The sequence below is a fragment of the Tachypleus tridentatus genome, chromosome 9 (genome assembly GCF_004210375.1).
Source record: "Tachypleus tridentatus isolate NWPU-2018 chromosome 9, ASM421037v1, whole genome shotgun sequence".
Lineage (NCBI taxonomy): Eukaryota > Metazoa > Arthropoda > Merostomata > Xiphosura > Limulidae > Tachypleus > Tachypleus tridentatus.
Window position 1 is genome coordinate 94,265,065 of NC_134833.1, and position 22,990 is coordinate 94,288,054.

Sequence of the window (22,990 nt, forward strand, 5' to 3'; positions counted from 1 at the left end):
AAACCGTGTAGTTCTCTCTTTTTTTTTCAATAATGTAACGTCAACTGTGAATTCTCGGATTTACAGTTCATCACGCTAACCACTATGTCTATTAATGTATTTGAAATGTTCTCATATTGTGTTTGAATGTAAGTTGTAGTGAAATGCACTTAATTAAGAGCTTTGTGTAAAGGTGTCTTTCTCGCGGTTATCTTGAAGTGGATCAAAATGATAATTGTTTTCAAGTGTGTATCACTCAGAGTCGCATTTAAAATTGTTTAATCGGAGTTGCTAGAAATTTATCTAGTTGAGAGGCATTTCCAAGTGTATTGAAAAAGTAAGTATTTCAAAATGTGTTTAATTGTGGTTATCTGGTATTATTTGTAACTGGGATATGTCTATTTGTATTTGTATCTGGAGCTATTCTCTGTAGTAAGTCAACTTGAGAATTCTCTAGTAGTATATCATCGTAGGAATTATTTAGTATTATATCTATCTAGAGATCACCTAGTAACGTATCTATGTAAATATGTTCTAGTAATAAATATACCAAGGACCTACCTTGTTTTACACCTGTCTCTCCAGAATTATTTAATAACATATCTACCAGGGTTTATTTATTTACGTGTCTACCTAGACAGTTGTAGAGGTTATCGTATAGTATATCTACCTCGAGATTACCTAATGATAGATCTTTGTTTAATAGTATCTGTCTCTGGCGATTCTCTTTAGATTCACTTGATATTTCGATCATGTGAATAAGCAATCTTAATCTAGAAATTAGGCAATATTTTAACACTTGACCAGGCAGCAAGATTTTAGTTTTGACCTTAGCTGGATAAGAATATTAACTACATATGACTTCTTACAAGGACATAACTAGAATTTATTTTAATAACACTGCAAAAGTGCCAAAAAAATGTGGAATTATATTTCATACTTTTAATGTTTTGTTTTACCTTAAAAACAAACGCCTCGCTCTCAACGCCTCCTTCATAGTTTCCACACTTGGTATGGACTGTAACAAACTGTTTCCACGAACTAAGAGGTCCTACGCTTGCGTCTATTTGATAATTCTCGTCATCTTGTGCCGAAAATCCTGTTGTTGTAAAACATGCAACAATGACTGTTACCAAGACGACCGCGATGCCAAAAATAGTAAGAGGAATTGCTCGCGAACATTGATTCTTCTTCCGTGTTTCCACCTCTTGTTGATAATGGCGAAGAAAGTCATCTTCATCGTCTAGATGGCTATAAGGCCTATAGGGTGTCCGAAGTAGTGACATAATGTCGCTAATTGGAGGATCCTTACTCATTCAGATGACGTACTAGTTTCAGTAAGACTTAGTTTGTGCAAGATTGTGTTCTTAGTAGGAAAACTTCTCTTGAAAGGAAAATCTTGATTCAAGAAGTAAGCTTCTTTAATTATTTTCTGCCAATAATTCAAAGAATTTGGATATCTTGTACTATCGTAAAATCTCTATTTTCCTAATGATCTTGAGTTTTTCTGAAAGTATAACGAAATGAATTTAGTTTAGTCATTGAATATATTGTATATTCTTACTATCAAAATCTATATGAGCATAGGCAAGGGGATGAAATGGCACCCCTAAATTATTCTCAGATATATATGTATAACATAATTAAAAGGTATAGAAATATTCTCAGGTATTGTAAAATACATTTTCAATGAAAGGTATGAACTTTCCTCAGAGGATACAACTTTCTCTTCCCGCAATGAATTTGTCATTCACTCCCTTCCCGTTCTCCCTTTATATACATTTGCCCTGTTTGCCTCCATCTAAAATTTTTCTCTACGCTTTCAATCTAAATACACAAGACAAAACGCTAAAAAATCATTGACTTCCTTAGAAAAAATCTTAATAAAATGAAATACAAACTAATGTGCGGGCAAGTTACATTTTCTACATCAAATCGCTGTACTTCTGATATTTAAAAAAATATATGCTTCTGCATTTATTTTATTGCAAGAAAGCTTTCAAACGCCTGTGTGTTTTAACAGTGACAGAGCACTTAGCACAACGATTTCATTATTTAATTATATTACATAAAAACAAGTTTCCAAGCCTAAAGTTTCAACCATGTTATATAAATTAGGAAGATAATTAAAGGTGCTAGTAGCAATGGAGTTTTTTGACAAGGGCATTTAAGGAGACAAAGCTTGGTTTTGTCAGAGAACTTGCCAAGAATAAATTGTGGAGACAATATACTAAATAGATTACTATGACTGAATGCTAACCATAGATCATAATGTAGAGAGGAGGAAATAGATTGATTGGATTTGTGGAATAATTTTATTGGGATTTTTTTTTTGAAACGGGTGGCTTGCACTTAAACAAGGCAGCGGCTAGCATTTAGCAAGGGCTATTAATTCAGCCGTCGTGGCAAATTTAAACTAGGACTGGACATAGGTGAGGGCTATGATATTAGTAAACTAGAAAATATAATTGATAAAAAACGTGTACAACAGATATAAAAGAAACATATTTTAAAATCTATGATTTATTATTACTATTGTAATGCTAGAAGTATTGTAAATAAAGATGGAGTTAAACAATTTTGGTGAGAGAATTTTTTTTGAAATACCAGCCTACAGATTATTTACTAGAAAAAGAGTATTAAAAAGGTGGAGAGGAATAGCTTTATGTGTGAGGAGTGAATTGCATCCTCTTGAGTTTGAGAAAACTAAACAAAATAGCACTGAGGTTGATCTGCCTGCCTTAGTGTTATTGGATATAAAGGGAAAAGTTTTGTAATTGGGAGTTGTTTAGACCACCAGGTAAGAATATGGAATTTTATAAGAAAACTATAATGAGATGAGACTAGTAACTGAAAAAAAAGATGTTACTGTGGGAGATTTTAATTTCAGGAGTAATATTTGGGAAAATTTTGAGTATGACAGTGAAGGGGACAGGTTTTATTGGAAATTGTTTAGAATACTCTTATACATCAACTTGTGATGGAACCTACAAAAATGAAGCTATATTAGATTTAATATTAGCACCTGGTGTGAGTATGACAGACAGTGTTGTGGTTACAAGTGACCACTGCACTATTTAGTGCAAAATACTGTAGTTAGCGAATGATATTAAAAGTTTTGGGGTGGCTAACTGTATGAAAGACACTGCAGACTTATATATTGGGCCAGTATATGGCAGATGATGTTAACTGTACAAAGTGTAAGTTGATACGTGTGCGTTTTCACAATTCAAATTATTGTTAAAATTTAAATGGTAGTACATTAAATACTGTAGTTGAAGAAAAATACATTGGTGTTGTAATCGAAAATGCACTTCATTCATCTAAACAATGTACTGTAGCTAGTAATAGGGCTAATAGAATTTTGAGTGGCATCTGTAGAAATACTAAATATAAGACAAAGGATATTCTTGTTTCTCTGTATAAGTCACCTGTGAGGCCTCACATGGGGTAATATGTATAAGTTTGGGCTCCCTTCGTCAAGAAAGACGCTAAATTATTGGAGAAAGCTCAGAGAAGAACCACTAGGATAATACTAAGATGGTGAAATTGGCATATAAAAAAAGACTAAAATATCTAAACTTGAGGAGAAGAATCAGAGTGGATTTGATTGAGATGTTTAAAATTATTATGTATATTGATAATATAGATCAAACAAACTTTTTTATGTTCAGCAGCGAAAACAGTAGGATAAATTATCATAAATTCCAATTTTGGCAGCACAGGAGCCATCTGTATTTCAGGCAGTATTACTGTTTAAACAGAATGGCTGGTTTTGGGAATGAGCTGCATTCAAGGGTGGTGGAGCGGAAAACGTAACCGAGTTCAAGGAAAGATTGGATTAATACACGAGTAGTAAGGGGTGGTTATAGTTATGAGGAACAACCTTGATGGGCGAATAAGTTACTTTTAGTCCCTTTAAAATTTTATAAATTTTATGAATTTATACATCTTTACTGTAAAACTTGCAACGAACATAACGTCATAAAAAGTAGAACTTAAAAGCGGATATATTTAATACGTGGATACAATTTAATTAAAGTGTAAAGCATTTCACTTACTTCAAGTGTAAAATACAGTGTCGTTAAATAATATCAAGTTTATCTGTTTACAATTTGCTCTTGTATGTAAAACATAGATCACAAATGCAAGTTGAAATATCAAGCGTTTTATGCGGTTCTTTAAGATTGAAGCTGCTTTGTGAAACAGATGTATGTGTCTAAACAAGCTATTTAGCTATGGTGTGATCAGGCCCGTATGCAGAATTTTTGAAGGGAGCACTCTAATTTGTGAGATCAAAAGCCAACGTATATTGTGAAAAACACAATTAGATGCTAATGCTGCAAGGATCTGCTATTAGATTAAATCTAGAAGCCATTTTGCGTGTATTATAGCTTAAAAATTGAATGGGTGCTCATGTAAAACTCACAAACCTCCAGTAAAAAGTCAAAATATCCTCATGATGTTATAACACTGCATGGGGAGCTAGATTTACAGTACTGTGCAAATGTGTTAGGACAAAGTCAAAAGTTAGATTTCAGGCTACTTTCAAAGAACAATGGAAGTTAAATCACAGAAGAAACATCAAAAGTTTATAAATCTTTATATTTAAGACAAAAGAAATTCAATGGAAGTGATTTAGTTCAGCAAATAGTTGATATTTTGTGTGTTCCCTTTTGCTTTAATGAATGCAGACAGTCTTTTAGACACCGTTGCAATATATTTAATCAAAATTTCCTATGGGAGTTTATTCCAGATACATCTAATACACTCCGATAAAGCTTCGTTTAAGGTAGGTAAATTTTGTTTTGCTAAGTTTTAGATATATCAAATCGAAGATCTGTTCAGTTGGGTTGAGATCAGGGCTCTGTAAAGACCACTGCATCATTTGAACAACTCCAGCAGCTTCGTTTTTAGCTAAATAATTTCTGCACAGGTTGGATGAGTGTTTGGAGTCTTTTTTTTTTTTTTTTTGGTAGTAAAATTCTTTACTATTAAAACACAAACCACTGGGTATAGCTTAACAGGCCAATATCTTATGATACTTGTGCTGTTCCATTGTTCTATCTATTTGTAAATATTTTCTATCGCCTCAGCAGAAAAACACCCATGCTTTATGGCAGATGCTATATACTGAGGTAGGTACCTTTCACATTTCTTCTACCGGACGTACAACCTAAACTTTTAGCCAAATATTTCAAACTTAGACTTGTCCATCCATAACACCCTTTTCCAATCATCAGCAGCTTAGTTTTTGTATGTTTTCGTAACTTTCAATTTCTTGACAATATTTGGATAACGAAGTAAAGGATTTTAACTAATACACAACTAAATATTCCATTCTTGTAGAACGTCTTTGATACTGTAGGTCTGGACGCTTTTCTGTCATTTGGTACATGGTCATTTATCTCATGCTTGAGATCGGTGGCAGTCTTCCTTCTGTATCGAAGGCTGCAGAAACAGATACTTAACATCAGTATCATTGAGATGTTCTGCCTCTTCCACTGTTATTTTCACATTTACCTCTCTCGGTCTCACTATCTATAGTGTACTTGACAGCGTTTAGAGAACATTTCAGGTATGCAGCGATTTGTCGGGAAACCCAGCTAGCACCATATAAATTTTTTATGTGAACTCTCTGATATACTGATAGTTATGTAAGCTGTTTTGATCGTACCGTGAAAATGAAACTTTTTTTTTCAAAGTTTATTTCTGTAGTACTATTAACTTGATAACTTCTAACATATACCAGTAGCATAGCTTCTTTCTATATGGTAAAGACACTTTAGGAAGCACTATAACAGTTATTTCAAACACTAAATTTGATCAATATGTTCAATCAAGAAGAACCCATATAACACACCCTTGTTACGAGAACAAAGAAATTCCAAAGAATGATAAGAATTGTCACCCTGGTTCATTAAGTTGTCAACAGGGATCAATGTAGCATTAACATATTGTTGAAATTTACATTTTAAAATATCATGAAGGAATTAGCCACTTAAAATAGAAAAGATAACAAAATATTCTTTTGTCCTACTACTTTTGCATAGTACTGTAGATTAACGTAAATATATTCGTTTTATTACAGGTACTGCACTTTCTACACGTGTAGTTATTAATTGTTTAGTTATATTACCAATTTAAACTCTAAATAACAATAATATATTAGCTATTTCAATCATTGGCTCTAATATACGTACATGTATGAACTACTGATGTAACATGTTAGAATGCTCCATTCTTCTGGGGTGCTGTTCCATAAATACATTACAAACAATTTCAACGTTGGTAGCAGTGTCATAATGATTATGTATTAATGCTAGAGCACTCAGCATTTCATCGTTTGTGTAACTTCAAGTGATTGATTATTCGAAAGACAGAGAACATATGCCGAACGTCTACATTACCCTACCTCCTGCGTAGTGATTATTTGTTTTGTTTCTTTGTTAAATTTTGCACAAAGCCACTTGAGGGTTATCTGCTCTAGACGTCCATTATTTAAAAGTAACAGACAAGAGGGAAGGCGGCTAGTCAATACCACTCACCGCCAACTTTCGGGGCACTCTTTATCAGCAAACAGTGGAATTGATTGTGTCATTATAATGTCTCCACGGCTGGAAGGTTGCGCGTGTTCAATGGTGGAATTCGAACCAGCGACTGAAAGATTGCAAGTCGAGTGTCCTAATCACAAAGAAGTGAACAAGGAAAATGTATGTTGTAGCAACTCAACATAATCATGTTCATGTGTCTTTAATAAATATATATGAAATCCACTATAGTTCAAAAGTTAAAAATACTAGGTCCTTTGTCACCATTTCTAACTAAAATACGTCTCTTATTCTCCATGTATTAAAACAAGTGTCTACGACAGTTACGTAATAATTACTTGCTTAACTGAATTTGCTTATTTTTTTAGAGTGACTAATAGCAAATCTTTAAATTTTCAATATCTATTATAATTAACATGGCAACAACATACACTCCTAGTATGAGTGTTAGTATAGTGACCATTTTCATTATCAGTATTTATGGTAGCCTAGCACTGAAATACATTCCTAGTATGAGTGTTAGTATGGTAACCATTTTCATTATCAGTATTTATGGTAGCCTAGCACTGAAATACATTCCTAGTATGAGTGTTAGTATGGTAACCATTTTCATTATCAGTATTTATGGCAGCCTAGCACTGAAATACATTCCTAGTATCCATGGCAATATAGTATTCGCTTATACTCCAAATATCTGTGGTAGCATAGCAACAGTAACATTCCTACTTTATGGATAGTATAGTAATCGTTTCATTCTCATTATCTAGAGTAGCATAACAACGCTATAAAATCCTGGTGGTATAGAAACTACTTGCAATGTTAATATATATAGCAGCCTGATAAAAATATATATTCGTACTTTCTATGGAAGTATAGTAACTATTTATATTATCTTTATCTATAGTAGCATAACAACAGCATATATTCCTCATTTTTGTTAATAATGACTTTTGATGAAAGCAGCTTACTTACTTATCTGAGAACTAAAATCAATCTAGTAATGAATACAACCAATTAATATATTTGTCTTATGTTTTTTCTTATTCAGATTGGAATCCATTATTTCGTCAGTTTGGTACACCTGCTGTTAACGATATTTTCTACAGGTAATCTCAATAATTTCTGATAAGTTTTAACCAGATTTTAAAACCAAGTTTTATTCCAAAATCAATTTACAAAGCTATTATTACAAAATAAGAAGTTACAAATATATATTAAACATTTTAAGCAATGTTCAATACGTCTGGGAAAAGAATTACGACAAAAACTCTACACTTATTGGTAAAATTACAAGCAATGAAGAAAACTTATTTCTCATTTGTGCTTATTAGCACTTCTCTCTCTTGTTACATATTGAACTTGTATGAGAGTAGCCTAATGACAAGCTTGCCTGAACTGTGAATCCTCGTATTCTTGACCGACGTCATGCTATCACAAGAGGCAAAAACAAACAACCCGATACACACTTAGTAGGCAAGTGTTCGCTATAACAGTGACGATCAGACTTGCCTGAAAAGTAGGAGTGGCTGTTGTTTACGACCTGTCTATCAATTCACAACTAGGAACAACTATGGGTGTACAATCTTTCTATGAATTTGCGGAAACTGAAATGATTAATAAATTAATGTTGAAAAACAGAACATTCACGGAAGAAACACAAAAAAATCATTTTAATCTCATCTTCGAATATACTAGTTTTACTCTAATATTTGTTTAGTTTCCTTCAAATCTGTCTTATATTAGCATAGTTATGGTAAGAGATTCGATATTTATTAATACAGTAAATTGTCCCTTATTAACTAGATATGATGTGGGATTATATTGCGTTTCAGCGTATTTATAAGTATATGAAATTTCCTTTATTAATATACCTTTGATATGAGCTTATATAACGTTTCCGAGTACAGTAAATGTACCTCATTAAGATAGTTAAGATGTGGGCTTGTATGACGTTCCCGCGTCGGTATTCATGGATGCAGTAAATTGTCTCTTATTAATATAGATGTAATATAAGCTTATATTACGTTTCGCTGTCCTTATTAATATATGTACAGTATAGACGTATACTACTTTTCTGCGTCGATGGTAATAAATACACTACATTTTTCCTCATAAGTATACCTATGGCGTAGGGTGTTTTTTATGTTACTGTGCGATATCTATAGATACAACCAAATATTCTGACTCTTCTTTAACTTATATCGTTTATATGAAAAGTAATTGTGCTGTATGGTTTTACTTAAAATAATTTTAAAACTTAGCGATTTCACAAAAAAGTTACATTTCATTAATATACTTTCTATACAGAACTTATTGAGGGTTTATTATAACTGAAAGGACTTGATAATGATTTATTCTATCATTCGATGAGGGATTTTATTTGAAGTAGGAAATTCAGTGTTGTGTAGGGACAACTAGTAGTGTATCACTGTGTCTAAAGATTCTGTGTATAGGTGGCTTAATGAGATCAAAGTATTCTAAACAGTGTGAACTAATTATATTTAACGTTATCTCGTTATCTGCGTTTGTACACGTACAACCAACCATCTTAGAGACATTACTTAGCTGTGCAATTATACGGAAAATTCCCACTAGGCTGCAATTGTAATTTCTTTCTGTTTCTTGTTCAAGCAAACATAAGCTATTCGAGAACCTGCTCTTGATAATTAATGTTTACATATGGTATTTTAGTTTGATTTTACGAAACACTAGATTTTGAGTTCATTTCGTTATTTTTATCCATATACGATATAACAATTTAATGTAGGTTAAGCGATATTTAAGCTTATTCAAATAAAAATATGAAATATTCAATGAGTCTAATTAAGGCATTTAGAATATTTCTGATAAAATGGAATGGTAGTTTTAAGAATATAATCTCTATAATTTTTAATCAGGATACACGTTAGAAAATTTTAGAATAAATGAAAAGATAAAAAATACAATAGTCTGTCATAAGTAAGTAACGATTATGATGCTTTCGAAAAACTATGCGTTAACAAAGAACTTCTATGAATCATATAGACTTTAGCACTTACATATTACGTAACTCATACAACATAAATATCTTTAGCAGTAAATCGAATAGCTGGACTCCATAACAAAATGACTAGAGTGATGCATCGTCTTTATGATATGTTTATCAAATAATGATGTACAATTTGCTATTAAGACTTGTATAACCAGACGCTGCGTATTGATAATCGAACGTTTATGTGCCACATCCATGGTTCAGTATAAAACGTAATATTTTGAACCTGCTCACGGGTCGCTGTTCACGTTTTATTTGGAATTCAGTCTTTAATTTCCCAGACGTCTGATTTTTTTCAGTATCTATAAAACTATATGTGGATTAAACAATAACTAAAAAAATATTTATATAGTTTAAATGAATTTTATAATCAGTTAGCGGTGGTTGGTGTATTTACTATCTATCATTCTAAATCTATTATTCCTATATAACTCTAATTATGGTATCGACTTCAAGTAAATTCCAAATTTTTTTAAACGTCACTGCGATTAAAGAACACACAAAAATTATCAGTTCAAAAAAAAAAAAATTTTAACACAATAGATAGACCCTTATGATCAGGTGGTTAAGGTACTCGACTCGTAATCTACAGTTCGCGGGTTCGAATCCACGTTACACCAAATATTTTCGCCCTTTCAGCCGTGAGAGCGTTATAATGTGACGGTCAACCCTGCTATTCGTTGGTAATAGAGTAGTCCAAAAGTTAGCGGGGGATAATGATGACTAGCTGCCTTTCCTCTGGTCTTACACTGCTGAATTAGGGACGGCTAGCGCAGATAGCCCTCGTGTAGCTTTGCGCGAAATTCAGAACAAACCAAATCACTATAGAAACTACTTATTTCGGAACCCTAGATTCATAACTGTTATTATACTATATCAAAATAAAACGAATTCAAGAAAGCTAAATACAAAGTACTCTTTTCAAACTGAATATACGTAAATGTCATTCACTCTTTGATGCTATTGGTTAATTAAAGATTCGTTCTCTTCACGCTTACTCAGATTTTAGAGACCTTAACGACCAGTTTACTAATTACGATTTTAATTAACTTCAGACACACTTTAAGTGTGTCGCATAATCATTCTTTACTCCTGTGAGATTACCTTAATTTAGAAGTTCTTTGTGTTTTAACAATGACTAATTACAGAAGGAAAAAGTAAATGGTAACGATATTACACAATCAGAAAGAAAACAAACGTTTGTTCTTGACTGCATCCAAAATAACCAGTTTCACAAAATTATTATACATCAGGTGGCTATAAGGAAAATAAAGTAAACTTAGAGAGCAAGAGACTAAACATTTGAGGAGAAGAGAAATCATCGGAATTCAACACAAAATTAAAACAGAACATTCTTGGTTCGTTTCTAACTTTAACTTTGCAAAATCAAATAGCAATTATCTTATAAGAAAACCAATCAGATTATTTAACATTTCATACAGTAAAATAGAAATAATAATCAACTCTTTATTTTTGCGTTTAACTTTTAATTTGGTAGTGGTAGTCACGTGTAAATAAATATTGAACAAATGAATGATCCGAAAATTGAGGATTATGTAACCGCAAAACTAAAACATATATGCTAAATGTGTCAGCAATATGTTGATCTGGACAACGGAACATCGTCTTAATTCAGTAGATTAGTCAGATTACTATCAATTCTCATCTGTTTACGACCTAACTTATAGATATACTAGGAGGAATTTGATCGGAATACTTCATTTAATACAGTGTTACTAAACTTTCTACTCTCTGTAACGTCACTTAGAGCACCATACGCTGTCGTTTACTCATTCAAGCGATAGAGTGGATTTTCAGGTTTCAAAATCGTAATTCAAGAAAATTATATTTGTAGGAGTTAATATAATTAAGAGTTATTGAACCTAACTCCAATGTTATCGTTGATTTCAAAATTTAAGCTTGAAACCACTCTCGAGTTATTTTGACTAACAAAAATTTTTCGTCCATTGAAAAGTTGAGTTATCTAATAACACACAGTTATTAAGTTAATTTGAAACTCCAGCCACGTAGACAGACGATCATTGTTACGCCCAGCAATATCATGTACTACTTTCGTTTGATCTGGCGTGCACGAAAAGGAACCTCACATGGAACGATTACTTAACTAAATAGCTAACATTTATATTGTTTAGGCTACGGAATAGTAAAGTAATATCTTATCTCGTTGTAACCATTTATTCAACTCGTAGCGGGACCAAAATACATTTTTTCGTCGTACATTGAAATAGTAATGTTAACAATAGGTTTAACTATCTTTTATTCCACCTATTTTCAGTTAACAGAAATTATTCGAAAACTTAAATCACAAACAAAAATTCCTTTTAGTTTATTTCTTATATTTTTATGGCTATGAAAGTTTCTGAACTATTTATTAGATAATTTAAGTGAATTTATAATCACGTTTAGCATATAAACGATACACTATTGTTAACCACTCAGATATTTCAAATTGATGGTTTCTCAGAACATTTAATGTTATTTGTTTTAAGTTTTCTCCTCAAAGTGATATATTAGGATCTAATAGTTTCAAAAAAGTGCAATACTTACAAAAGTAAAAGGAATTGTTTGACAAAATATTGATATAAAATACAAAACAAAGACAAGATTTTTATTTCAGAGGTTTGGTTTAGTTTGTTTTGAATTTCGCGCAAAGCTACAAGAGAGCTATCTGCGATACCCTTTCCTAATTTAGCAGTGTAAAACCAGGGGAAGTCATCAACACCCACCGCAAACTCTTGAGTTTCTTTTTCATCAACGAATAGTGGGATTGATAGTAACATTTTATCGCCCCAACTTGTGAAATGGCGAGCATATTTAGTGTGACGGGAATTCGAATCCGTAACCCTCAAATTGCGAGTCGAGGACCCTAACCTCCTGATCAAGCCGGGACAACTTCTTCAGAGTAGATAAATATTTCCATTAAAAGCCCGTTCGTTTTAAAGGTTTTTCATATTGCAAAACATACCTAATTAAAAAAAATATTGAGATTTTCTGCGAGTACTAATAGTTCTGACCCAAAAAGATCTTTCATTTACGATCAGTGTTTTTTAACCCACGTTTAAATGAGATGTTTTTCAGAAACACATCAAGAACGATAACATGAGGTCAAAAAACCAACCAACCAACCAACCAGAATCTTTCTCTTTCAACATTTTTTCTCTTCTCTTTTCATATTAACTGACATGAAACAAATCAGCAAAGGTAGTGTTATTCTTATAATGGAAAAATAATGAAATAATATTCCTCCCACAAAAATCGAATCAACTTTCATTAGATTTCAAATAGCCCTCTCTGGTTCAGCAGGAATTTAGTGGGCTTATAACGCTAAACATTGAATTTTGACACCTGCGTTGGGAAAAACACATTATGTAGTTTTTGTGATTTAGAGCAAAGACATATTAAAGGAAAATTAAATAGTTTTATCACAAACATTTTAGTTTCTGAAACTATAGAAAACAACTGAAAACATTTATAATAATTGAAACGCCAATGCAGGAAATCAGTTCGAAATATTATTCTACGACATTTAAAAGAAAATACGAATTACATCATGTAAAGTGAAAGATAAAACTCGAAAAAGTCCTTTGCTTGAAGTTCTCGAGTGCAGACATGATGGAAAATAAATATGCCAATTATTATTATACAATGAAATTATTTACAATTTAATTGCATTTAATGTTTAAATAATAAAGATAACAAAACTAATAAACTAGCAAACTAGGCAATAAACTCAATAATAAGAACGAAAACTCTTGTTTGTAGAAATAACGTAAGTGATACCGATGGCCTGAAGAAAATTAATTTCGAGTGATAAGAATATTTCTGTTTCCCTTTGTTTTCTGAATTTCGCACAAAGCTACTCGAGGGCTATCTGTGTTAGCCGTCCATGATTTAGCAGTGTAAGACTAGATGGAAGGCAGCTAATCATCACCACTCGCCGCTAACTCTTGGGCTACTCGTTTACGAACGAATGGTGGGACGGACCGTCACATTATAACACCCCCACGGCTGAAAGGGCAAGCATGTTGGTGCCACCGGGATTCGAACCCACGACCTTCAAATTACCAGTCTAGCGCCTTAATTTATCTGGCCATGCCGGGCCTTCTGTTTTCCTCATGTAGGAACTAAAAACAATTTTGTTTCTTATAAATTAGCTGTTTGGAGATATTACAGCCGTTTCTATTAGCATGTATTATTTAATTTGTCGGTGAGTTTGTCCAGTGACGTTAAGAATTATTAAGTAATATTAAAGTTTCTACTAAATATCAAATATTAAAATCCACAAACTAAATTTAGCCTTTTAATATTATCTTGTATATTAATCGGCAGTGAAAAAGAAGCAAACTGAGTAATAAAAACTGAAATTACTTCGACATTGTATTCAACAGTATCACAAAAGAGGGACGAAAATGGATAATTTTCTAACATTAGAAAACAGATAAATTAGTAAGTTATTGCTGTGTCTTTGATTAGGGAACATTCCTCTAATTGTTTGAGCCTACTCAGCTGAATAATGGGTAGCTGGTGGTTAATCTGTGTTATCCTTTTTATCAGAACTTGCCGCAAATAGCCGGAATCAAACACCGGCTAAAATTTTTATTATTGATATTATTACACAATATCATCAACACTTATTGAATAATTTATTACATAATTGGTACTAATAATTATAAAATTACAAACTCCTTAACCTTATTATTAATATCAGAGTAGCTGGAGTCACCATGAGTAAAGAAATATGCAATGGATATATAATGAAGAAATTCTAAAAAAAGCAATTAATCTGAACATGTGCAAGATTCTGTCAGTCGATTGGATTTCAGATACCTTCCGCTAGTACAGCGGTATGTCTCCGGATTTACAACGCTAAAATCAGGGGTTCGATTCTCCTCGGTGGGCTGAGTAGATAGCCCTTTGTGGCTTTGCTATACGAAAAAACACACACACTGGATTTCAGATTTCAGAATAGTCAGTCTCTAGTACGTTTCAAGTTTAAGAAAAAGGGTCTATATAAGAGGTTTGTCAACATTTTGCTAAAAGCATCACGATTCAGTTGATATTTCCTGTGAAAAACATTTTAATTTATAATAATAAATAAAGGCAAAGCAAATGACTTGAAGTAGTAGTTTATCATGTACACAGTAGAAAAAAGTATTGAACTACCCTTTATGAAACAGTAAATAAATTAAGCGTCTGGTAACACACTAAAACACAGAAAGGAAATGAAACACCTTGCTATACACTAACTGACTGTGGATAAACCAAACGTATATCACACACTACAACAAAGAACAGAATGTCTAGTTTGAAACTAAGCGATTTATAAGAAAATAAATCAGATCATTTGACATTTCATATGATAAAATAGAACTAATAATCACATCTTTATTTTATCGTTTAATTGTTTTGTTCTTGTTCAGGCTTGTACTTTCAAGATTATTTTAAACAACTGATACAAAGATCAGAACTTGAACATCCGGCAACACATTAAATGACAGCCAGATGAAACATTCAAATTATACTCTAAGAGATATAAAATTAATTAAACAACTAGCCACACACTAAAATACAGAAAAGAAATGAAACACCTAGATACATACTAAATGACAGCACAGATATCAAACGCCGACTACACTCTAAGAAACACCTAACAACACACCAAAGGACATTATAGAAACCAAATACTCGGCTACACACTAAGAGAACAATAATGAAGCGAAACATCCACCAGATGCACAGTACAAGCGTCAAGTAGTACATTATTATCATTGAGAGTATTATTACGTGTATATATTTATAAAGTTGTTTCAATCCTTCCAGTTTTGCAGAACATAACATTTGAATCTGAATGTGGTAGATGGTTTCTCAAACTGAAATACTAATCTAGTTAGTTTGTGTAAAAATAAACGTATGAAATAGGCATAGTTTGTCATTATTAGATGTCAACTGTCGTTTTGAGCTATATTATTCTTCATGAGCCAAGCATAAATAATTATATAAAATCTTATACTTTCTCACTGTGGACAAAAACCAGAAGTTGATTTTCATAGAGAAATTTAGAAGATCTTTAGAATCAAAAGAGTTACCAAAAACTATTCATCTTTCCAGCTTGATCGAGCATTTTGATTCTTTTACCTTGCACTGGTGTGAACAGTACCATGTTGTATGATATCTTAACTAGCCTATTCTAATATCTTTTTTCATAAAAATTGTATGTATCAACACAAGTTAAACAAAATCCTTCCAAGTACTACTTCTTTACCATCGATACTGCTGATCAGCTGATGCTTGATGTCGGACAGAATTATTGTTTTAAGCTGGCCTTGACACATAAATTGCTTTATGCAGTAAGTTCTGTATTATAATTCTTGCCTATAGAGCGAATAAAGAATCTCCGTATACTAGATTTAATTAGAAGTTGGATAGTTTCAAACATTCCTTGAAATTTTAACTATAAAAAGGTGTGTATAAACAGTTCCAGCTACATATACTAGGATGAAGATTAACACGTTTTGATAAAGTTAACTAAACAAAATCATAAGGGAGGACTGCATTAAAAACAGCAAATCTAAATCTCTGACTAATTATATTAGTTTTTATAACTTAAAAAACAAGCCGATATAAAAATAAATTAAACAGAAAACGCTGCACTAATTGAAAATATTCCAAGGTTAAAAGATGCTATAAGGAATTATAAAATGTACATTATGTTTTGGAGGTAACTAGTGAAGTAGGACTCACATTGCGGTGGGGATACACCGTCTATTAGTCTTAACCTTCATTCCCCAGTCTCATACAAGATATAAAAGAATAGCAATAGATATAGAAATATAACTTAGGAGAGCGAGGTATGGGTGCTAAAGCCCACAACGTCCCACATCTTCACTGCCTGCAGACAGATGTGGGAAGGTGACTGCTCTTCAAAGTAAAGAAGAAACGTTAATTGAAATAAAAATAAGAATATATTAGTACCTTATTTTCGTATTCCAAAACCTAAGGTACATTTTATAATATCACATTATAGTTTGTGCTCTGGGATATTTTCAATTAGTGCAGTGTTTTTCATTAGTTTATTTTTGTTTCAGCTTGTTTTTTTAAATTATAACAAACTATTATATATTGAGTATATATTTGCCAGTACACATAACTTTCCAACATTTATTATATTATTTTGACTAAGAATTACAAATCTTTTAAACAATACACATGTTTACAAATGCCGTATAGAATGCTCAAAATTAATAATGCACCCGTACAAGAAAAAAGTGTAGAAATTGCAAATATTTTCTTTTACACTCGCAACAGAATGTTTGAGGTAAAAAAAAAAAAATGATAGATGGAATGAAAATTACACCCGTACAGAAGGTGTATTTATTTCTCAGGAAATTGGTAATTATAGAGTAGGAGAGGTAAGTAATAATGCATGATATTCTTTTGTAGATGAGAATTTTAGATGTGTTGTGTTGCAAAGGGATTAAGAAAAGTGAGGATAATTTTACCATATTTTACAACATTTAGTATACACTGAAGGTATCTAGACATTTGGACAATATAGTTAGCGAATGGTAAATCCTTTTACTAGGCAGATAATAATAATTTTTTTTATTACAGCTGACGATTCGTCCTTTCAGCTTCATCAAGGAATAGAAAAATGTGTTTTAAAGTGATTATTCTTGTTTTGAATTGAGCACAAAGCTAAACAATGGGCTATCTGTGCTCTGCACGCCAAGGGTATCGAAACCCGAATTTTAGCGTTGTAAGTCCGCAAGCATACCGCTGAGCCACTAGGGCCTTTTAAAGTGATAAGGATAATATTTATTTATAAGGGATACGACTGGTTTGAAGGAGCATTGGGAGCTTTATATGCAGTAGAGGTTGATAATGCTAGAAAGGATGGTATGGGAGAGGAACTGCTGTTAACAGAAAAGAGGTGAGAAATAAGTGGTATGAGGTGACACTTGACTAAAGAATATTTAAGACAGTATGTATTTGGATAAAAATAAAAGCATGTTTTGGTTGAATTAAATGCACATTTTAAATATAAATTGAAATTATAAAAAATGAACATTTTAAGTCGAGTAAATGACGATAGAAATGTTGGTTATTTTAGAAGATCGTATAAAGTAGTCTACATATCAAAAATATGAAGAGCTAATTTTATGATGTTTTTATCAACTTCATATGGCTACACAATATCAATAATTCTTGTATAAGCAATGAAATGTACAAAATTACTATTCTAAACAGAGTTAGCTCAAACTTAATATTTGTTGAAATTAATTTATCTTGATAAATTACATTTGACGTGTGCTTACTTTAGAAATATCTTCACAGACTGAAGCTTATACCACGTAGTCTTACAAAGTACGTTATAATCTGTAACACAGTAAAGGAATTATGTCGAAGAAAAACATATTAACAAAATTGAAAGCTTCCATTAAATAACTAAAAATAAGAGTCTATTTTAAGAATGTGCACTCTTTTAATGAAACATATTCAGTAATGGCTTATCTTAGAGAAAATGTTTTCCTTGAGAACATCAAGTATAAAACATTAAGAGCAGATTTATCTTGAAAGCTTAAAATGTTTTTTTGGGAAGGACATCTCGCCCACAGCTCGACAACATTTGACATTTGTTTGTCCTGTTTGACACATTGATTGTCCTCTTTAACACTTTGATAAAATAACTCATTTTCTGAAAAAATACATTTCTGAACGTCAGTAAAATATATCTTCATGAGAAAAACTTTTACTGAAATCATGCAAAACGTTTTATTTAGTTGTTGACAAATAAAAATACCAATTTAAAAACTTCGTTCTTATTTATAGATCACAATATATTACAGATTACAATATATTATAGATTACATATATCCTACATATATTTTTCAACTCTTCATTTATTTTATTTTTAAAATATACACTGTGTAATGCGTCTAACGGCAGCACAAGACGTAGTAATGAAATGTAATCATAACATGGTTACTGTTCAAAGCAACTAGGTAGAAGCAGATATATACTTGACGTCCAAATAACTGTATAATAAGTGATTGCTAACAAATATAACTTTGTCAGGAAACGTTTCTTTCATTATCCGTTTGCCAGTTAACAGTGCCCATTCAAAGGAAATACATTTGTCAGTCGAAAAAACTCTAACTGCCAATTAGTAATGAAAGTTAAAATGTGATCAGGCACGTTTGCAGATGTAACAGTTTTCAAATTGTGCTTCATTGAATCAAATACTTCAACAGTATCTCAGTAATCAACTATATTTAACTGTACCATCGAAGAACCAACAATCAATTTACATACTACTTATATTTCAAGAGTAAAGCCTGAAGTTTATGACTCTTCGAGCCTAAAGTGTAGACCAGGAAAGACTGGTAGAATAGGATATAATCTGTTGAGTAATATGTCACCCTTTTATGAACTGACAGTAAAACTGAACTGTACAGTTAACCAGAAGGTGTATTGGTTTGATTAAAGTTGCTTCAAAAGCACAAAGAGATTGGAGATAGTGTAATAGCGTGAAAGTGTACCTGGCAGGGTTTAGTCCTTTAACTTATTTATAAATGCAAAAAGCAGTCAAAATATGCCTATTTGCCTCAAAGCTCTTTCTTCACGATGATGATATAGGACTTTTCCGCGATGATGATGTAATAACCTACCATACTCATAGAGAAAGGAATTGATTTCGCTTCCTCATTCTTAATTATTAAAATCATTAAATCTCCATCTGATTGAACCTACGTGGAGTTAAGTTAAGTATTGTTTTGAATACCGCAAACATTTTTAAATTATTACACATCGCCTCAGTGATTGGGCTTTAATCAAATAAAATGTTTTTAGCATCATGTGGAAACTACTAAATGCTGAATCAAAGATATCGTCAGCTGAAGATGGTCCAACTCGATGCAATGTGGGTGTCTCACACAAATACGCACACACATATATATGTATATGTTTGTTTACAAATAAGCACAAAGCTACACGATGGGTAATCTCTGCTCTACCCACAACGGGTATCAAAACCTGGATTCTAGCGTTGTTTATTCCACATAATACCATTGGGAGCATACATTATTTTAAAAAATACTTCATAATAGACATTTCAAGCTAAAATAGCCCCTGTAAAATGTAAATCTAAGTAATAAATTTTTAAGCGTTGTGATACGTTGAATATCTTCACGAACTACAGTAGTGAAAAAGTTTTTGTACCGTCTAGTTTTTCACGTTTCTCTTTGGGACCATTGTCTGTTATGAGACCTTAATGTACTAATGTAAAGGCGCAAGTGTGTTTTATGGATGGTGCAATCTGTTTAATTACAGTATCAGCAGCTTTAAAGGCTGTATGGGTATTGAATCATATGTTTTGGAGGATGTATTGTCTATAAATAGAGGTTATTACTAAATTAGTTTCGAAGCCTATCTACTACAACGTGTGTTATGCTACCACGGCCAAGGATTGCGAATTAATCCCATGGAAAAAAAATCATTATTTCTTTAAGCAAAGAGATACTTTTGAAAATGAGACTTCTAAAAGAATTAAGTTTAAGCATTCAACTGTGACCCACTGAGCTGAGAGATGTAGGTATACTAGCTATGTGGAGCAGAGAAGAAAAACGCATGAGGCTGGAGAAGGTTCTACTGTCGTCTATAAATCTCGGAAGAGCATGACAGAAAACGTCAGTCACTGTCATCGTGTGCACCGTCTAATCCTGCCTGTGTTCAGCTAGTCTTCCAGCCAGTTGGTCAAGAAAGAAATCCAACATCTACAACAAGATGAGGAAGATGAGGCTCATCTGGGCCAAAGGGCATTCTGACTGGACTGGAGCATGAAGAGGAAATAATCTTACCAGACAAATTAAAGCTCATCCTGCACGATTCTGATAGGAAACACTTTGCACGAAGTCTTTTTGGAAAAAAGTTTCATCTAACGTGTTTGAATACAACTGTGAAGCATCCACAGGGGCTGGTGATAAGAAAATGCATTTCTGACTAGGATATGGAACGCTTGAATTTTGTGAATGGCATTGTCAATACCGATAAGCACATCCAGATCCTCGAGTCTTTGTTAAAGTTAATAGTTTGGGTCCACTTCGGAGAAGCTACCCAGTAAAATTCCCGAGATGACTCTGTTATGTGTCACAGGTCTGAAAGGTTTGAAATATTTATGGACTCTATACAGGAGCCTTAAAGTAAAGAGAATATTTCACTATACGTGTATAGAAAATCATGTTAGGTTTCATTTTATTATTTCAGGTGAAGAACTATATTCAAAGGGGGGAAAATAGAAGTACTATTGTGGGCAGGCAACAATTTAGATTTCAATACTATTGAAAACTGATTAAAGGTATGGGTTAACAACGTTCCAGAAAAGGATCCAAGAAGTGCCTTGGAATTTGCAGAAACTTTAATCCGAATGAAACTTCATGAACTCAGTCCTACGCTTAATGGCCCAGCATGGCCAGGTGGTTAAGGCACTCGACTTGTAATCCTAGGGTCACGAGTTCGAATCCCCGTCCCACCAAACATACTCGTCCTTTCAGCCGTGGGGGCGTTATAATGTAATGGTCAATCCCACTATTTATTGGTAAGAGTAGCCTAAGAATTGGCGGTGGGTGGTAATGACTAGCTGCCTTCCCTCCTCTCGTACATTGCTAAATTAGGGACGGATAGCGCAGATGGCTCTCGTGTAGTTTTGCACGAAATGCAAACCAAACCAAACAAACCTACACTTAATCTCTTGTCCACTCTATGTCACGGCGGTGTCCAGCAGTTATAAAGGTGAGAGAGGAATCAACCAAATATTAAAACAAGTAACAGAAGCTATTATTACTATCTATTAAGTACGTTAGTGGGGTTACCTTAAAATCTAGATATTTTTACTTGGATAAAAATTTAGTATTTCCCAAGTTCTTGTTGACGATCGCCTGTAACACGTTTTTCACGGACGATTCGTTAACCAATATGCGTTTATGTGTTTGGATGACTAAGTACGAATCAGGAACCAAAAGTGAAAAAATTGACTAATGCAATTTTTTTCCACCATTGTAGGTTTCGTAGCGTAGCTATTTTATTATAATTTATTTCTAGTACAAGGCAATAAAATGGGCTAACTACGTTGTGTCCACTGCTGATATCGAACACATTGTGACGGATTTAATTAAATTATGTCAAAGTTGCACTTAGAAATGTACGTAAGTTATATTGTTAAATCTGGTTTGCGAAATTTTCGTCTACTCACTAAAACTTTAGAAGACTATCGAGTGTAAAATTCAACAATATATGTGTATACCTAAACACAAGTATATAGGCAATATTGTTGTGCAGTCTAAAATTTCTAAAAACTCTCCTCATGCCTATAACTGTAACTAACGGGTAGCACCGAGAAACTTTATACATTAGTGGTTTGATACAGTTAGTATGCTATAAACCTCGGAAACTATAACTGTGATTAATGCTTATTAATCAGAAACTTCAGATATTTGACTAGGAATGTTTATAAATTTGGAACGTTACAAACCATTTAACTTTAGAAGATTCACATTGAACATTAGTATTTTTACGAACACACTACCTTATTTTATCGATGGAAAATTTCGACGTGTGACTAACGAAGAAAAAATAATACAGAGCTAGTTAGCTCCCGGTCAGATGAGTTGTATTTGCGTCAACTCGAAATTAATTCACTCATCGTGAACCCTCGATGAGATAACAAAGAAATTTCGTATCATATGGAAGATTTAATATTGTTTGCATGTTTGTAATTTTTGTGTGTATATAAATCGTTATTTATAATAGCCATTATTGTAAATTGTGGTATTATTATTTGTATATTAAAATATATTTGTTTTAAAAAGAAAGAAACCGTCTTTATCAATCAATCTTGTTGGCAAGTGCATATCGACATTTATTTAACATTTATTTATTTAAAATGTAGTATTGTCATAGGACAAACAATGAATTTCGTTTTAACCTGTCTGGAAAACATACTTTTTTTACGTTCGTATAATTCATTATCAATGTTTTCCAAGTTTTTATTCTCATCTTACCAGTAAAAGGCCTCCATTGAAACGTAATCATCATCCGACCTAAATGTCTTACATAAGAACACCTTAATAATTACTCTTAATAAAATAAATAGTTTTCTTATTACTTATACACATAACACCTTATCACGTGTTTTTCAGTTGTTTATTGAACGGGAAATTTTCACTTTTTTTTTTTTTTTTAATGCCAAACTACTTTTATTCAAACAAAGACCTTGCAACAACTTTGCAGAGTAATGCTGCAAATCTTGGTCGTACTTAGCTATTGATCCACTACCTTCCCTCCAAGGTAACTCATTTTCCAGTACGTCTAACCGACGCATTATTTGTTCGCTGCTGTAACAGGGAGAGTTTAA

The 22,990-nt window shown here is 32.6% G+C and overlaps 1 protein-coding gene across 2 annotated transcripts in view; it reads right to left on the minus strand.

Moving 5' to 3' along the window:
- Nucleotides 1-22,990, minus strand: part of LOC143225791 (pyrethroid hydrolase Ces2a-like) — a 68,654-nt gene that overhangs the window by 32,331 nt on the left and 13,333 nt on the right. Inside the window, exons 1-2 of one of the 2 annotated variants that reach the window (XM_076455785.1) lie at nucleotides 6,528-6,663; nucleotides 939-1,486 (exon numbers count right to left, since the gene is read on the minus strand). In XM_076455785.1, the coding sequence (XP_076311900.1) occupies nucleotides 939-1,295 (357 nt within the window). In that variant the 5' untranslated portion in view covers nucleotides 1,296-1,486; nucleotides 6,528-6,663. Of the gene's footprint in view, nucleotides 1-938; nucleotides 1,487-6,527; nucleotides 6,664-22,990 lie in introns of those variants that run through there. The other variant, XM_076455784.1, reaches the window with a different exon arrangement.